Consider the following 19,364-nt stretch of genomic DNA (forward strand, 5'->3'; position numbering starts at 1 on the left):
ATACCGAGTGAGTTCTATGCTACATTCGCTGATGAATTGACTCCTGTTTTGGCAAAATTATTTACAGACTCTTTTAACAAAGGTATCCTGCCCAGTAGCTTGAATCAGGCTTGTGTTACGCTGTTACAAAAGAAGGATAAAAACCCTTTGGAATGTGGGTCATACAGGCCAATTTCTCTTCTAAATTCAGATTATAAAATTCTAGCAAAGATTTTAGCCAACAGACTAGAAAGAGTTTTGCCAAATATCATATCTCCCGACCAAACAGGCTTCATCAAAAACAGGCATTTTTTTTTAATATTCGTCGTTTACTTAATATAATGTATACTCCATCCCAAACAGATTCTGAATGCATCCTCTCTATGGATGCGGAAAAAGCGTTTGATAGAGTTGAGTGGGACTATTTATTTGAGGCTTTACGCAGATTTGGTATTGGTGGTTCCTTTTTGAACTGGGTCAGGCTTTTGTATGCTTGCCCTTCAGCCATTATACTCACTAATAATCTCTATTCCAAACCTTTTAACCTTCCCTGGGGTACACGCCAGGGCTGCCCCCTTAGCCCATTGTTGTTTGTTTTGGCTATGGAGCCACTGGCTGTGGCTATAAGGAATAACAACTCAATCTGCGGCATCATGAGGTATGGTATTGAGCACAAACTGGCTTTGTATGCTGATGATCTCCTGCTGTTTATATCCAGAGCGGAGAAGACCGTTCCTTCTGTATTACAGCTTTGTGATAAATTTGGAAATGTGTCCGGTTACAAATTAAACTTACATAAGAGTGAGTTAGTGCCACTAAATATGCCTGATTCTATTGTAGGCCAAATTAACGCTCCATTTAAAATTTCAAAGTGCAGTTTTGTTTATCTTGGCGTAACTGTGACCACGAACTTTTGTGAACTTTTTAAAGAAAATTTTGCCAAGTTGCAACTCAAAACGCAACAGGATTTGTCTACCTGGTCACCCCTTCACCTCTCACTAATTGGGAGAGTGAATGTGGTTAAAATGTCAGTATTGCCCAAATACCTTTACTTATTTCAGAGTCTCCCCATAAGTATTGCCAATACCTACTTTAAAAAACTGGATTCAATGATTTCATCATTTCTATGGAATGGAAAAAAGCCACGTCTACGTAGAGATCATTTGCAGAAACCTAAATGTGATGGAGGTCTTGCCTTGCCCAATTTCCGCTATTATTACTGGGCAGTTAATTTGTCCTGCTTGTCATACTTAGTACATCACCAATATGACGATGGGGGACCCGCGTGGGTGGTGATGGAGAGGCGGTCTCTTGGTTCCGTTACTTTGTCATCGCTCATTGGGGCAACTGTTTCATTACCAAAAAATCTACAAATTGACAACCCCATAGTGAATAATTCAATTAAAATCGCTATTCAGTTTCGAAAACACTTTAAACTTCTACGGATGAATTTGCATAGTCCTATAGCAGGAAATTATTTCTTTTCCCCTTCTATACAGGACGTTACATTTAAAGGATGGCAGAAGCAAGGTCTGCAATTTCTTAAGGATTTATATATTGAAAACAAATTTGCCTCTTTTGAGCAATTACAGAAAAAATATAACCTTCCAGCATCAAATTTTTTTAGATATTTACAGGTGCGACATTTTGTTGCCAAATCCATCCCTGGGTTCCCAAACAAACCTCCTGATGATGCTATAGATGAGATAATGTCCTTTAACCCTACGAAGAAAAAGGCTATATCCTTTATGTTAGGGGTGATTGCGCATCTGGTCTCTCCTAAAATGGCAGCAATTAAACAAATGTGGGAAAAAGATCTTCAAATCAACATTTCTGATCATTATTGGGAAAGCATTTTGCAGAAAATTTACTCTTCATCAATATGTGCAAGACACTGTCTCATTCAATTTAAAATAATACATAGAGTACATCTGAGTAAATCTAAATTGGCGAAGATTTACCCCTCAGTAGACCCCACCTGTGATCGTTGTAAATCAGCGGAGGCTACTTTAATCCACATGTTTTGGTTCTGTCCCCAAATACAGCAGTTTTGGGGGAAGGTATGTGAGGCCTTTTCAGCTGTATTTGGAATTGATGTGGCTCTTGACCCAGTTTTACTTCTTTTTGGGGTTAAAGTGGAGGGTTTGGCTTTGCCCCCTGGTGGTCAAAAAATGGTTGCGTTTTCAACCCTATTGGCAAGATGCCTAACACTTTTGAAATGGAAAGATGCTGCCCCACCCACAGTTTCACACTGGATCAAAGATGTTTTGTTTCACCTTAAGCTTGAGAAAACCAGATATGTCCTTAAGGGCTCTGAAAAGACATTTTATAAGATCTGGAGGCCCTTTTTACTGTTTTTCGATCAAGCATCGACACAGGTGCAAGAGTGACTGATTGACTGATATTACGCTGGCTGAACTGTTTCTTTAATTGTTTTTTACAGACTGTGTGCATTTTTATTATCATTTTGATTTTAATATCCTTGTTTTTCAAGTGTTCTTTTCACTGAATGACGGTAAGCGCGGGTGGTTTTTTTTAGTGGGTGGGTTTTTAGTTTTGTTTTTCTTTATATTCTCTTCAGTTATTTTTTCATGTCAAAATTCTAATAAAAATATTAAACACAAAAAAAAGTCAGACGATGTGGATTTTATCAGCCCTCAAAGTAGGAAGTTTGAAATCCTGCCTTGTTCCTGCCCTCATCCGTTATAATGGGGAAAAAAATGAAAAAGTCGCCTTTTTTCAGCACCTCGAACAAGTGTCGAGTGTGGCTAAACCGTGACTCCTAGCGACAAACCCGCGCCTCTCACAAACTGAGGCCTCTACGGTCCAAACTAAAAGTCTGACTGCTCTGAAAGCCTCACCAACTGAAAGACAACTAATTTTCCTATCAAACATGATATTTTTTGTTCAGTTTTGCCAAACAGGAAAGGAACAAGGAGCAATTGTTTCCCAAGCAGAAACTTTTATTTTCTCCTCTCTCCACTCTGACATGACCATATATGGGCATACAGTGCAGTTACACAGCTGACAGCAGCTGTCAATCAAACTCTGACACTCAGTGCCTTCATTCAGTGACTCCAAAGCAGATGGGAGAAGCTAACAGCTCCATGTTAGTGGATGGGAGATGCCAACAACTAAATGGTAGTGGATGGGAGATGCCAACAACTCCATGTTAGTGGATGACAGATGCTAACAGCTACATGTTAGTGGATGGGAGATGCTAACAGCTACATGTTAGTGGATGGGAGATGACAACAACTCCCATGCTAGTGGGTGGACGTCTTGGTTGCGGGCCGGCGGGGAGGCTCGGTCCCGACCAATGCCCTTGCGGCTTTAATTACAAATGATTTGCCTTTTATTCTGGAGCATGCCACTCTTGTTGTATATGCAGATGATTCAACTATTTATGTGTCTGGTGACAATATCGTAGAGTTGAATACACTACTGAATAATGAATTAAAATTAGTAGAATATTGGATCAATAAAAATAAGTCGGTAATTAATGCTGAGAAATCTAAATGCATGGTCATAGGTTCATCATATTGTTTAAAAGACTCTCCTGTTTTGCGTTTGTCTGTAGGAAGCTCGATCCTGGAACAAGTCGCTGAGGCCAAGCTGCTGGTGTGACTGTGGACCGCCTGCTGACCTGGAATCAGCAAATAAAACAGATATTAAATAAAATGGGCAGAAGTTTGGCAGCAGTTCCAAACTGTAGAAAATGTGTACCACACCGAATAAGAAAGATTTTGGTTGAATCAATAGTTTTGTGTCATTTAGATTATTGTTCCGTTATTTGGTCAGCCACTACTGAAATAAGAATAAACTTCAAGTTGCACAAAACAAAGCAGCTCGGCTCGTCCTGAACTGTTCTTTTAGGACAAGCATTGAAGACATGCATAACCAGCTGGCATGGCTGAGAGTAAAAAGAGGAATAAATTATTCTCTCGCAAAATTTATTAGAAATATTAGAATTACAAGAACACCAGAAATACTCTATAATAAGCTGACCTTTTTCAGTGATGTGCATCAGCATTCTACCCGTCAAACAGTTGAGGGACGTTTCTGTTTCCTGTCTGTCGATCCAGTCACATTCAAAGATGGGTGAATATAGAGCAGTGGTGGCCTGGAACCATCCGCCGCAGTTTTTGATTTCTCAGAGGCACACAACTCATTTTTGTGAACAAATGAGACTATTTTTATTCACTCAGGAATAACATATATAACTGGTTATTTAATATTGCATAATGGTGAGCTATTTCCAGTGTTGTCACAGATTACTTGAAAAGGTAATCCAATTACTGATTACTGATTACTCATCAAAAAGATAATGTAGTTACTTTACTGATTACTTCAATATCAAAGTAACTAAGTTACTTAAAATATAACTTAGGTACTTTTTACCGATTTCCTCCCTTTGCTGCCTCAACATAACAATGACAACTGGTTGTTTAAATAATACTTTTGTGAAAGTGCACGAACTTGAAACATGAACATTTTTTTTTCGTTTCTGTTTCATTGGCTTTACAATACAGAAATTGGTGTATAACAGACAATGTATGAAATGCATACTGATGCATAACACCACATGCATATCAATACAAAAACAGCCAATTATATCACAGGAAAACAAAAAATCTCTTTTGCAATATGTAAACAATAATATCTGCAAAATTCACATCAATAAAAAAACAAAAACAATGTGCAATGTGCTTCAGAAACGCGCAAAGAAGATAAATGTGCATGTTTCATAATAAAAAACATTGCCAAATATCACAAAACAGTAGCTATTTGCTGTTCGCGTGCCTCACTCCGGCAGCACTGTGCGGTTACTCTCAAAGATGTCTCCCAGCTGGATAATGCCTCAGTCACGTGTAACATATTGTTGGAAAGCTTGCAAGACGTATAACGGCAACAAACTTTATTTAAACTCCCAAGATTAACGACAGGCCCACAAGATGGCAACAAGGGGCAGCACATCTAATTCTGGCACATGACGCTCTGTCACTACTCCAGAGGATTATGGCGTTAGTTTTGGTCGGAGGAGAGCGCGGATAGATGGAAAATAACCACAAAACGGTAAGGAAATAAAACATGTTGTGTTTGGTGTGAATAGCTTTGAGATTTGTTGAAGAAGTGTGAGAAACATGATCTGAGGTGCTGGCTGTGAAATGTGAAGCTGGGTTTTGGGTTTGTTTTGCCGCTGACGGGAGGCGGTCGGCTCACAATATTCTGCCTGGTATCATCTTAAATTAAATGATTTTCTAGTTTCATTTGATATCCAACCTGTTGGGAGGAGCAGACGGACCTTGCGTTCTGTTGCGTTTTGTGTCTGGAGGTGCGGTGAGGGGGACGTGTCGAATCGTTGCATCTGGATTTTAAAGTTGTTCTAAAACAAACACTCAGTGGTCAAAGTGCAGCTGCAGAGTTCAGTTAGTGAGATTAAGGCTTCTTGTTTGAGACACTATTGAAAGAAAAAATCCACACAGCACTTTAGTCACTTTTTACACCTGGTGAAGTGTCACACAGCTGTCGGTCCGTCGGGCCGAACGGGTTAAATAAATGAATTCTATTAAATCATAGTCGTGAATACGTGACCCTGCGTTTTGTCCTCCCCTGGGAAAACACTTTACCTACCCGGGGAAACATTTTCTCTTAGAAATTCACTTATACATATATTATGAGGCAGTAACGCACAGTCACTTAGGAAACTAACTTTAATCAGATTACTGGTTTGGAAAGATGAATGCGTAAGATTGCTCGTTACTGAAAGAAAGTAATCAGATTAAAATAACGCGTTAATTAGTAGCGCGTTAGTGACAACACTGGCTATTTCGTCTGTTTTGATATTGTTTTTTTTTTGTTTTTGTTAATGTCTCTGTTGAAAGTCGTGTTATTGTATTGTCGGTATGAACATTGTCTGTACATCCTGTTGTTCTGATGCTAAGTGTTGGTGCAGAAATATCTGATGAAGTTTAGACCCCAGGAAGAACAGCAACTGCTTTAACAGTAGCTACTGGGGATCTCAATAAAACAAGACAAAAAATTAAAGCTGCAAGCGGCATTGGACGGGACCGAGCCCTCTGGCAAGGTGGCCTGACTGTGTCATTTTTTTGAAAAATGTGACTTTTATTTTGAAGGGGTCTGAGGCTCTTATTTTAATAGTCATGTCTGCTCCACTTAAGCAAACACCAATATATCTATTTGAGTGTCAGAGTAGCGGGATTCCATACATCCAATTGTCTGTCTATGCATCCATCCTTCCATCCATCTGAGGACTGAGGGGCTGCTGCTAGGGCATTGTTCTTCTCTCATGTGTGATTTATGGTCACGGTGCGCCATCTGTTGTGGAAACCAGGTAGAGCATGCAGAATGTTTTACAGCAGGTCTCAGATCAGTTAGAGAAGCTGTATGCCCATATATGGTTTAATTAGGTCACATGCTGATAGAGTGTGACTCAGCAGACAGTTTCTGTTTGGTGAAAAACAGCTGGGGAATCCATTTGCTTGGGCCAAAGTGAACAAAAATGGTCCCATTTGATAGGAAATGTAGTTGTCTTTCAGTCTGTCAAGTTTTCAGAGCAGTCAGACTTGTAGTTTTGACAGTGGAAGCCTTAATTGGTGAACTAGGTGAGATTTTTGAGAAAAATTTTACATAGAAAGTGCAAATAATGGACTTCCTGTTGGATTTAGGTCATGGGGGTCAGCGCGAAAGTTGCAGATCTCGAAGAGACAAACGCGTACATGTGTTTTTGATCTCTGTACGACATTGTGAAGGGACAAAAAAAACATGTTCGTGGTTTTGGGGTGAGGAGTGTTTCGAGGTAAATTTGATTTGACAGGAATTCGCGGACTTCCTGTTGGATTTAGGTATAGGTATGTCTCTGGGTGAATTTTAGATCTCGACGAGACGAACGCATCAATGTCGATTTCATTTCTCTACAACATTCGTGTGGGGTGCAGTGTCCATTGTAGTGCTTCAAGTGCGTTTTCAGACTTCAAACTTTAGGGGTTAATAAAATCCACACCCTGAGACTTTTGACAAAGTTTTTTACAACTTTTGGAGAGAAACTTGTCCTCTATCATTTTGCGCCACTCTGACGTCTCTACGACAAGCAGTCTTGGACAAAATAATGTTTAAATGAGTGATTTTCTGAATATTTTACATTGAAAGGGAAATACCGGACTTCCTGTTGGATTTAGGTATAGGTGTTTCTCTTGGTGAAATTTGGATCTCGATGAGACGAACACGTGAGCATTGGTTTGATCTCTCTACGACATTCCTACGGGCCATGGCAGCTGTTTAACTGTTTCTATGTGGCGCTAGAGAGTAGATGGAGTTATGGGGTTAATTTTTCCACTTTCTAAAATTTCTTGATCGTCTGGATGTGCCTGCCAAATTTGGTGAGTTGTCGTGCATGTTTAGCAGGTCAAATTTGGCGTTGAGTTGAGTTGAGGCCACCTCGGGCTCGGTCCCTAAAAAAACAAAGCATTGTTCTGGTCCAGCCTTCCTCTGCCTGAAATTAGTGATCAGCTCCTTTTTTTTCTTCTTTTTGACTACGAGGGGGTACCCAAAAGAAACCGGAATTTGGTCAGAAAACAATAATAATGAGTTCCAACTTCTGGCCGTCAGATGTGCTGCAGGTAAGCCTCGTGCACATCTGTGAGAAATCTGAGCTCCCAGAGTGACACTGACGCCTGTCAGGCGCTATTTATAGCAACAGAGTGCAGAGGCGGTCTGCGATTTTTTCCAAAATGGCGACATTGACTGGGAAGCCAGAGCAGCGCAAACATTAAATTCTGCTTTTTGCTGGAAAAACAGCAGCAGAAACACTCAGCTTGTTGCAGCAAGCCTACAAGGATGCTGCTCTGGGGAAGACTCAGGTCCATGAGTGGTCCGGGGGTCTGAGAAGGGCCAGATGTCGGCGCGTCAGGTCCGCTCAGCCGTGAAAACAATGCTGAGCTGCTTCTTGGTTGTCCAGGGTCTCGTCCACAGCGAGTCTGTCCCTCCAGGTCAGACTGTAAACCAGGACTACTACAGGAAGTCCTCAGACGCTCCGTGAGGATGTGAGGAGGAAGCAGAGCGTCGTGGCGGAGTGGAGCCGGTTGATCCACCACCACAGAGCGCCAGCGGACACGGCGCTGCGCCTCACGCAGTTTCTGGAGAAGAATGAGATGAATCTCCTCTCCCATCCGCCTGATTCTCCAGATGAAGCCTCCAGGGACTTTTTCTTGTTCCCCAGGTTGAAGAAGCAGCTGAAGGGACAGCGGTTTGCAGATGTGGAGGAGGGGACAGACAAAGCGCAGCCGGCAAAAAATGGCACAATTACGCACGGGTCTGACAACGCATTGGTGAAGTGGGAGGCACGGCTGGAGCGCTGCATGAATGCAGATGGGGATTATTTTGAAGGCGACGGTGATGATTTATTTTGAAATGTCAGAAATAAAAAGTTACAGTCAAATTCCGGGAACTTTTGGGTACGCCCTCGTACACTAAATAAAAGAAGCTTTCCGTGCACCATTTCACATAAGGCCTGACCCTGATCTGAGTCTGGTATAAACCAGGTAAGGCCTGACCCTGATCTGAGTCTGGTATAAACCAGGTAAGGCCTGACCCTGATCTGAGCCTGGTATAAACCAGGTAAGGCCTGACCCTGATCTGACTCTGGTATAAACCAGGTAAGGCCTGACCCTGATCTGAGTCTGGTATAAACCAGGTAAGGCCTGACCCTGATCTGAGTCTGGTATAAACCAGGTAAGGCCTGACCCTGATCTGAGCCTGGTATAAACCAGGTAAGGCCTGACCCTGATCTGACTCTGGTATAAACCAGGTAAGGCCTGACCCTGGTCTGAGTCTGGTATAAACCAGGTAAGGCCTGACCCTGATCTGAGCCTGGTATAAACCAGGTAAGGCCTGACCCTGATCTGAGCCTGGTATAAACCAGGTAAGGCCTGACCCTGATCTGACTCTGGTATAAACCAGGTAAGGCCTGACCCTGATCTTCTGACCCTGATCTGACTCTGGTATAAACCGGGTAAGGCCTGACCCTAATCTTCTGACCCTGATCTGAGTCTGGTATAAACCAGGTAAGGCCTGACCCTGATCTTCTGACCCTGATCTGACTCTGGTATAAACCAGGTAAGGCCTGACCCTGATCTGAGTCTGGTATAAACCAGGTAAGGCCTGACCCTGGTCTGAGTCTGGTATAAACCAGGTAAGGCCTGACCCTGATCTGACTCTGGTATAAACCAGGTAAGGCCTGACCCTGATCTGAGTCTGGTATAAACCAGGTAAGGCCTGACCCTGATCTGAGCCTGGTATAAACCAGGTAAGGCCTGACCCTGATCTGAGCCTGGTATAAACCAGGTAAGGCCTGACCCTGATCTGAGTCTGGTATAAACCAGGTAAGGCCTGACCCTGATCTTCTGACCCTGATCTGACTCTGGTATAAACCGGGTAAGGCCTGACCCTAATCTTCTGACCCTGATCTGAGTCTGGTATAAACCAGGTAAGGCCTGACCCTGATCTGAGTCTGGTATAAACCAGGTAAGGCCTGACCCTGGTCTGAGTCTGGTATAAACCGGGTAAGGCCTGACCCTGATCTTCTGACCCTGGTCTGAGTCTGGTATAAACCGGGTAAGGCCTGGCCCTGATCTTCTGACCCTGATCTGAGTGTTGGTCTTGAAGAGGGCTCAGGAGGACAGTGTCATAGGAAAGTTTGACAAGTCCTGGTGCAGACCTGCACCAGCACCACAACAGAGACCAGTTGAAAGACATTGGACCAGAGCAAGTCTACCCATTCGCTCATCTCATACTCACACATCTCCAGTCCTTTGTCAGTGATGCGGATTTTGCAGCCTGCAGGTTCCGCTGAGGTTCGTAGTGAAAACACCAAAGAGAATAATATGGATACGAAGCAGGGACTCATCCTGAACCTGTAATGAGAGGAGAAGACCAAAGTCCTGGTCTGGTCACCACTTTGCTTTTGGTTCTAAGGGGTTCAACCCGGTGGCAGACCGTGACCCAGCACCAGTCTGGAGCAGCACTGTCCTGAATATGGGTGTTAACTTACCGTTTATACACGTTTTGGCCACAATTTACTCACATTTAGTCACATGAAAGATGCACAGAATGAAAAACCTACATCTCATTTAAATATACTATTCCTCCTCATGCCTGTGGACTTTGTAGAGTTTGTGTGGGTTCAAGAAACACAGCTTTATGACTTGAAGAGCAGTGCTTTACAGGTTCTCTGTCTCAATCTGATCAGGTCGGCTCACCTGCTCACACTGGCATGCTCAGGCACATGGCTCCACCTGCTGGCCAAACCCCTAACTGTTACAAATCAACTCGGCTCAAGTCATTACGTCCCCCTTTCTCAAAAACAAAAGTTTCTGACTTTTGTAAAGAAATTAAAATCAAATTGTACACATAACAGCTTTTGCAACCTGATCTATCAACAGCAAAGCAAAGCACCATCACCTTATCACCGTTCAACCTCAGAATGAAACTACTGTAAACTTAACAGGAGATACTGATCTTTGTCCTCAGATGTGTTCAGAGAGTCTTTCAGGAGGCCCAGCATGTCTGGAGGATCGTCTGAAGTTTGCTCTGGACCTTGATCTGGGACCTCAACCTCAGATGTTGGGCTCCTGTGTATGCTGGCGTTGTTTCGTTGCCCTCTGAACTGCTGTTTCCAGTCCCAAGAGGCTCCGTCTTATAACTGTTCCGTCTTCGGTCTGGATGCTGTATGACTTTGGTTTAATCTCTTCAAGAACCTTGGCTTTTTGGTCCCGTGTGTTTGTGTTGTCCTTCATCCTCATCTGGTCTCCAGTTTGGTGTTCAAGTAGGTTCTGTGCTCCTTGCTCATAGTAGAACTCCTGCCTTGCTTTTTGATGTTCTTCGAACCTCTTCACTGCCTCAGTCCTGTGTTTTCAGGAGGTCCTCCTGGATGAGGCCCACGAGGAGGTGAGCTGGTGAAACTCCGCATTCCAGTGGTATTGTTTATTGTTTATTGTTTATTTATTAAGATCCCCATTAGCCACTGAATATCAGTGTCTATTCTTCCTGGGGTCTAAACTCATCATTAAACAAAGGCAAATACACCGACTCATCCGACAGAACAGGATGCACATACAGCATTCATTCATGACACCTTCACAAAGACAATAACAAACAACACAAACATAATAGCACTATAACACAATACAATAACACAATACAAATGTGATAGCTCATCTCTTCTTAAGAAAATCTCTCAGAAATAAATAGACATACTTCATCAAAATATAATAGCTCATTTGCAAGCATTCTTTAAAATATTAGTTTTGCGCACAATTTACTATAAAAATAATCTAATCATTTTAATCTGGTGTATATATAAACAATCTCAGTCTTCTACAAAACGTATTTGCCTCTGAACAATCAAGAATTGTGGTCATGAATTCCAGGCCACCACTGCCCGATATCGCACTGTCCTCTTAGACTGATTAGTACGACAGCGAGGGAACAAAAAACATCCCTCATCTGATTGACATGTAGAATATTGATGCACATCACTGAAAAAAGTAAATTCATTGAACAGAATTTGTGGTGTTTTTGTAATTCTAACATTTCTTATGAATTTAATAAGAGAATAATTCATTCTACTTTTTACATGCATCCAGGCCAAACAGTTGTGCATGTCGTTGATACTTGTTCTAGATGAACAGTTCAGGACGAGCCGAGCCGCCTTATTCTGTGCAACCTGTAATTTGTTCAAGTTTGCTTGTGTTGTGGTTGACCAAATGGAAGAACAATAATCTATGTGACACAAAACTATTGATTCAACCAATGTTTTCCTTATACTACATGGAATACATTTTTTGCAGTGGTGCACCATTGCCATGCCTTTACCCATTTTATTTAGGATATTTTCAATTTGACTGTTCCATGTGAGCATCCTATCAACGGTCAATCCCAGCAGCTCGGCCTCAGTCACTGGTTCGATAGTTCTACCTCCAACAGACACATTTAATACAGGAGAGTCTTTTAAAAGATAAGGTGATCCTATCACCAATGATTTAGTCTTCTCGGTATTAATGACTAACTTATTTTCATTAATCCAAAGCTCCACTAACTTTAACTCTTTATTCAAAACTGTATTCAGTTGCACAGAATTATGAGCAGCTGCATAAATCGTTGAGTCATCTGCGTATAGTACAATGGTGGCACTCTCCAAAATAAAAAGATAGAAAATAACAATGGCCCAAGACAGCTACCTTGTGGCACTCCACAAGAGAGACTTCTTACCTCAGAATAACTGCCATTGAATACAACCATAAACTCTCGATTACTCAGATAACTATTCATCCACTGCAAAGCAGAATTTTGGAACCCATACAAACGTAACTTTTCCAAAAGTAAATCATGATCTAGTAAATCAAACGCTGCACGAAGATCTAACAATACAGTTCCAACTAGTCTTTTGTTTTCAATGTCATTTATCCAATCATCAGTCATCTGAGTTAAAGCCGTCGTTGTGGAGTGCCATTTCTTATAAGCATGTTGTGATGGTGAATTCAACCCATTTTTACAATAATAAAGATTGATTTGTTCATATAGTATTTTTTCCATGATTTTGCTCAAAGCAGGTAGAATACTTATAGGTCTACTATTTTTTGCAGAAAAAGGCTCTTTAGCATTTTTAGGAAGAGGCACAATTTTAGCTATTTTCCACTTGACAGGACATCTACATTTTTCTAGACTAATGTTAATGATATTACTCACAGGCATTGCAACAATGTCAGACACTAATTTTAATAACCTTATATCTAGTTCATCTGTACCTGAGGGTTTTACTTTCATTGATTTTAAGACACTCTCTACTGTAGATACAGTCACTCTGTCAAAAATGAATGTACAAAATTTATTTTTCATAATTTTTTTTGGATAGTTGTATGTCCTAAATCGGTTTTTGTCTTTGAATTCATGTTATTTCTCAAGCTTTGTACTTTGTTTTTATAATAGTCACCTAAATAATTAGCAATATCAACTGGTTTAGTCAAAAACAAATTATCCACTTCCAAAAATGATGGAACTGATTTTGAGTTTCTTTTCGTTAATTCATTCAGCGTATTCCACATTTTACTACCATTTGATTTTATGTCCTTGAATTTGTTTTCGTAATAGGCCTTTTTCTTTGTTCTGTTTAATTTTGTCACATAATTCCTTAACCGTTTGTACCTGTCCCATAATACAACATCACCTGTTGAAGTTGTTTCAGCTTTTAGCACATCTCTCTTACTGAAGTATTCTTTCAATTCATTATCCACCCACGGAGATGCAATACTTCTCACTGTCATTCGTTTCAGTGGTGCATGCTTGTTGATAATTGGCATTATTATTAAATTCATAAACAGCTCCAAAGCTTCTTCAGGATTCTCCTCAAGCAACACTTGAGTCCAGTCAATATTTGTAATGTCTGCACGATAAATATCTTCATTAAAATATTTAAATATGCGTTTCATAATTATTTTCTGACCTGCTTTTGGAACTTTTGTCTTCCTGTTAATTGCAATTAGATTATGATCAGTGACACCCACGCAAATAGAAATTGCTTTCGAGCACAAATCCATTGAATTAGTAAAAAGTAAATCGATACAGGTAGCAGACCTCGTCCCATCGGTCCTATAACTTATCCTAGTTGGTTTCGTGACAACTTGGGCTAAATTACAAGTTGCAGCTAAAGACTCCAACTTATTTTTTAGGGAACAATTTTTTGCGCCCCAATCAATATTTAAATCACCTAAAACGAAAATCTCTCTGTTTAAGTCACAGGCATTATCTAACATATAACAAATTCGATCCAAACAAACAATTGGTGCATTGGGTGGCTTGTAACAGCAGCCTATCAGTATTGGCTTAATATGTGGTAACTGCACTTCCAACCAAAGAACTTCAACACCAACGCAGCCAAGGTCATGTCGAATTCTGACAGGCAATTGATCCTGAACATAAAAGGCAACTCCACCCCCACCTAAATTTCTATCATGTCTATATAATAAGTACCCATTTATATGTAAAAGAGAGTTGTCTATCGTGTTGTCCAGATGCGTTTCAGATATTGCCAAAATATTTAAATTATAGTTTCCTAAAATTCCAGCTATATCTTGAATTTTGTTACGCAAACTACAAATATTCAAATGAGCAATATTTAGTTCTTCATTCGGAAGTGTTTTGTCCGTCGCCATGACATGTCATTTTTACCTTAATAATATCCGTCAAAGAGCTATCAAACAGACAAAACAAAAAAGACAAATACACAAAGACACACATTGACACACATTCACACATATGCACCCCCATTTTGTCGGCATTTGTTAGTGATAAACAATACGATGTAACGTCATCTCAACCAACTTATTTAACTAACTTTGTGGTCCTATTTTGGCCATTCACATCAACCACTAGTTGTCCATCAGAGTAAGAATCTAACCAAGAATTTCAAAAGGCTGTAGGCTATTCATGAAACTTAGGAAACAGTCCTCAGCTTTAGTGCAAGGTTCATACCTTTATCCTTAATGTGCAGCAGCTTGATTCCCCGGTTCAATAAAATTTTTGTAGAATGCCGTCTCTGTTGTCAAGTCGGCATAAATGCGTAATTTCATGCCACGGATCTCCAAAACTTTCTCCTTTTTAGCAATGCGCAATATCTCTTCTCTCAAAGCCAGCCTGTGCATCCGTACAATCATTGCGCGTTGCCCCGACTTGGCCACGGGTCCCACTCGATGCGCATTCTCCACTTCAGGAATTTGCTGACATTTGTCACAAAACATTTCATTCATCAAAGCAGCCACGTAGCTTGTTGGATTTCCCTTCTCCACGTTTGGAGGTAAGCCGAGAATTCGGATATTATATTTCCGACTATGATTCTCAAGACGATCGGCTTTCTCCCGAAGTTCTTTGTTCTCCTTGCGCAGAGTGTCATTTACTTCCACCAACGCGGACACCCGGGTCTCCAAACAGTTCGTAGATTCTTCTAGTGCAGCAACTTTGTCAGAGCAATCAGAAATGTCTTTTTTCATAGCATCAAGTTGTGGCTGAAGTTTGCCCATCGCTGCATTAATTTCTTCCCTAATTATTGAGCGGATCAGCGCAGACAGCTCTTCTGTGTTGAGTCTAGCCATGTGACGCTCACACGCCTGTTCAGGGTCGACTCCACGTAACTTTGATTTAGATCTTGTTTGCTTCGGAGGCGTATCACAAATGACCCTCCAGTTTCAATAAACGTCCATATCCAACTGACAGTACCATAATTGGCAGAAAAATTCTTTCTCAAACCACAATTTCGATACGTTTTGTGTTGAGACGACGCTTCCCCCGAGCTGCTCAGCCTTCACGCATGCTCAGTGTGGTCAGTGGTATTGTGTGGTAAACAAGAAGGCTGCGGTAGAAATCAGTCCCACTGTCTTTCTCCTTGTACAGCAGTCTTTTCAGTCTGTACTGATTTTTCTACAAGAACATTGGACTGCGGAAAATGAAGACTTGATGCACGGAGTTCCACTCTTCATTACAATGCCTGAATGCAGCATTGGAAAACTGTGGCCTGTTGTCTGAAGACCTCACTTGGCACACCATGTCTGGAAAAATGCCTTTCATGGCTTTAACCACGGCATCTGCTGTTGTGGTGTGCAGCCTACAAACTTCTGGGAGTAGGGAAACCAGTCTGGAACTACTGTGTAGTCCTGTCCATCACAAACGAACAGACCCGAGCCAACGTTTTCATGTGGAAAAAGTCCTGTCCAGCACTGGGTGTGGCTTTCGTAGCTCTACTGGATTGTTTGTACCAAATTTCAGGCATATTGTGGATTTGGAAACTTCAGTAGTGATATGTTGGTTGATCTGTAACCAGTACAACACCTCACCCGCTCTTTTCTTACATTTCTCCATCTCAAGATGTCCACCATAGATTGTCAGCAACATATCTTTCCTCGTGCTCTCTGGGATGACGATCTTAATTCTTACCTTTTCGGAGGTGAACAGCAGCGCCCCTGCCAGGCCAAGACAGAGAGCGTCCGAAGCAGCAGTGCTTCACAGTGACAGATGTGTGAAAACAGCTCCTGCTCTGGCCCAGCGGGGTTGTTGAAAGATGAAAATCCTTCAATAATCCCATAAGGACACATTTTAGAAGATATTCTGTCAGGGCCTCATTTTATCTTTTTTCTTTCACTTTTTAATCTGTGCCGAATCTGTGCTGCTTGTGCTTCATGACATGTTTGAGGTTTGCTTTATAATTATTTTTAGGTTCCTCCAGCTGCTGCAGCGCAAATCCACTCTGATTCAAACTGGCTCCAGGATGTCAGAGCTGTGGGGAGGTTTGATCATACTGTAGAGAGCCTTGATCGTATTGTTTGATCGTATTGTTTGATCGTACTGTACTTTGACGCCCAGTTTTTTGCCGTACATTTATTTGATAAACGAGGGCCGATGTCTTGTCAACCAACCTCTTCCGCTTCATTCCTTTTCTGTTTCTCTCTTACTCCCCAGCATACAGTTTTATACATGAGCTCACATCTTCCATCGTTTGAGACTGATATTTTCCTGCTGTAAGAAAATCTCCAAACAGGCAACATCGAGGTGAACAAGCGTTTACTGGCGAGAGACAATAGTTGAATGCACACCGATATTCCTTCCACCTCGTAGTGTTATGGTCTGTGCTTGAATTCACACTTTCAGAATTATTTGAGAGATATGTCTTGACCACTTTAGTTCCTTTTCTGTCATATAGGACTGAAAATCTGACCCTGGTCACTAACAGCTGGTGGCAGGAGGACAGGACCAATGGCACACTGCCACAGCAGACAGGCCTCAAACATCTCATTTTATTTCTGAACTCAGTTCATTTATCTGGTGGGAAGAGACGATTTTTCTCAACTGTCCCGAGCAGTGGAGGTGAACTGGACAGTGGACAGATGCAGCGGAGAAGATTTTCCCTCTTCTGAACCTCTCAGCTCAACTCTCATAAACATGGTTCAACTTGAACTGCAGTAACCTCCGTTTCACAACCGCCTCAACGCCCCCAGACAAACACACACACACACACACACACACACACACACACACACAGATGGTGAACTGTTTTCTCCTCTTTCATCCATTCTTTGTTCATTCTTTCTCAGAGAACAGTCTGAATTGGATTTGTGGGTCATGGTGGTGCTTCTGAGCTTCACTGAGATGATGAAAGTCCTCATAGATACTGACAATCAGAGGCCCGCACACACACACACACACACACACACACACACACACACACACACACACACACACACACAGCCTTTAATCTATGTGTGTGTGATTACAGCTTAGTGACAACAGCCAATCAGCATTCAGCAACTGTTTGCTCAGAGCGAACATCTGGCCGACCGCTCGCTGCTAACCACCAGCTGCTACCATTAAATTAAAGTCTTCAGCTCAGGCAGGAAGCTCTGAGGTCTCTGCCTCATTCATTCATTCATTCACTTCACTCCATCACTGACCAACCCCATGCTATGCCTCCCCGTACCTCCAGACCAGAGTCCCCCACCCCTTCGATCCTCTGTTCTGGCAGGAATGTCAGTACAGCACAACACCCACAATGCAACGCTACACACAAGCCCACCATAAGTGTTGGTCTGTAACTGACGGTGACTATCAGAGTCAGTCACTGGATGTGACTGTAAATGTCAGTAACTGTATCTGTCTGGAACCAGAACTGTCTGTCTCTGACTGGACCTGACTGGAACTGTATGTCTGTGACTGTAACTGTCTGACTGTAACTGTCTGACTGTAACTGTCTGACTGTACAGGCTGTGAGTAATGAAGACACTTACTGATGTGTTGAAGCTGCTCTGAAGGCTTGTTGGCTTCGGCTTCTTCTCTGCTGTCACTCTGACTCAGAACTATAATGCTGGAGGCTTGACTCCTCCCCCTGTGATTCCTCCCCCTGTGGCTCCTCCCCCTGTGGCTCCTCCCCCTGTGGCTCCTCCCCCTGTGATTCCTCCCCCTGTGATTCCTCCCCCTGTGGCTCCTCCCCCTGTGGCTCCTCCCCCTGTGGCTCCTCCCCCTGTGGCTCCTCCCCCTGTGGCTCCTCCCCCTGTGGCTCCTCTTCCGGATTCCCGTAGAAGCCTGGAGGACAGGCAGACAGCAGGACACAGAGGAGGCAGGACTGTTCAAGATGTTTTCCCTGATTAGTCATCAGGACCATCAGATCAGCTCCTCCTCAGTACCTGGACCTGGACCTGGACCTGGACCTGGACTCTGGATTGTCAGACTGTTTAAGGTTACAGTCAATTCAACTTGATTTAGCTTTCCAAACACAACAGTCATTTCTGGGCTCTTTTACACAGAAAACCCAACAATTCCCAAAGGAGAAAACCTGCAGAACCAGGCTCAGAGGAGGAGAACCCTGCAGAACCAGGCTCAGAGGAGGAGAACCCTGCAGAACCAGGCTCAGAGGAGGAGAACCCTGCAGAACCAGGCTCAGAGGAGGAGAACCCTGCAGAACCAGGCTCAGAGGAGGAGAACCCTGCAGAACCAGGCTCAGAGGAGGAGAACCCTGCAGAACCAGGCTCAGAGGAGGAGAACCCTGCAGAACCAGGCTCAGAGGAGGAGAACCCTGCAGAACCAGGCTCAGAGGAGGAGAACCCTGCAGAACCAGGTCCAGAGGAGAACCCTGCAGAACCAGGCTCAGAGGAGGAGAACCCTGCAGAACCAGTCTCAGAGGAGGAGAACCCTGCAGAACCAGGCTCAGAGGAGAACCCTGCAGAACCAGGTCCAGAGGAGGAGAACCCTGCAGAACCAGGCTCAGAGGAGGAGAACCCTGCAGAACCAGGCTCAGAGGAGGAGAACCCTGCAGAACCAGGCCCAGAGGAGGAGAACCCTGCAGAACCAGGCCCAGAGGAGAACCCTGCAGAACCAGGCTCAGAGGAGGAGAACCCTGCAGAACCAGGCTCAGAGGAGAACCCTGCAGAACCAGTCTCAGAGGAGGAGAACCCTGCAGAACCAGGCTCAGAGGAGAACCCTGCAGAACCAGTCTCAGAGGTGGAGAACCCTGCAGAACCAGGTCCAGAGGAGGAGAACCCTGCAGAACCAGGCTCAGAGGAGGAGAACCCTGCAGAACCAGGCTCAGAGGAGAACCCTGCAGAACCAGGCCCAGAGGAGGAGAACCCTGCAGAACCAGGCTCAGAGGAGGAGAACCCTGCAGAACCAGGCTCAGAGGAGGAGAACCCTGCAGAACCAGGCCCAGAGGAGGAGAACCCTGCAGAACCAGGCCCAGAGGAGAACCCTGCAGAACCAGGCTCAGAGGAGGAGAACCCTGCAGAACCAGGCTCAGAGGAGGAGAACCCTGCAGAACCAGGCTCAGAGGAGAA

The 19,364-nt window shown here is 43.1% G+C and overlaps 1 protein-coding gene across 1 annotated transcript in view; it reads right to left on the bottom strand.

Moving 5' to 3' along the window:
- The window catches only part of pltp (phospholipid transfer protein), a 102,443-nt gene extending 84,578 nt beyond the window's left edge, over nucleotides 1-17,865 (bottom strand). The window contains exons 1-2 of the mRNA XM_030087395.1: nucleotides 17,826-17,865; nucleotides 9,796-9,911 (exon numbers count right to left, since the gene is read on the bottom strand). Coding sequence (XP_029943255.1) covers nucleotides 9,796-9,904 — 109 coding nt within the window. The 5' untranslated portion in view covers nucleotides 9,905-9,911; nucleotides 17,826-17,865. The remainder of the gene's footprint in view (nucleotides 1-9,795; nucleotides 9,912-17,825) is intronic.
- Between the last annotated feature and the right edge of the window lie 1,499 nt (nucleotides 17,866-19,364).

Source organism: Salarias fasciatus, unplaced genomic scaffold (genome assembly GCF_902148845.1).
Source record: "Salarias fasciatus unplaced genomic scaffold, fSalaFa1.1, whole genome shotgun sequence".
Classification (NCBI taxonomy): Eukaryota; Metazoa; Chordata; class Actinopteri; order Blenniiformes; family Blenniidae; genus Salarias; species Salarias fasciatus.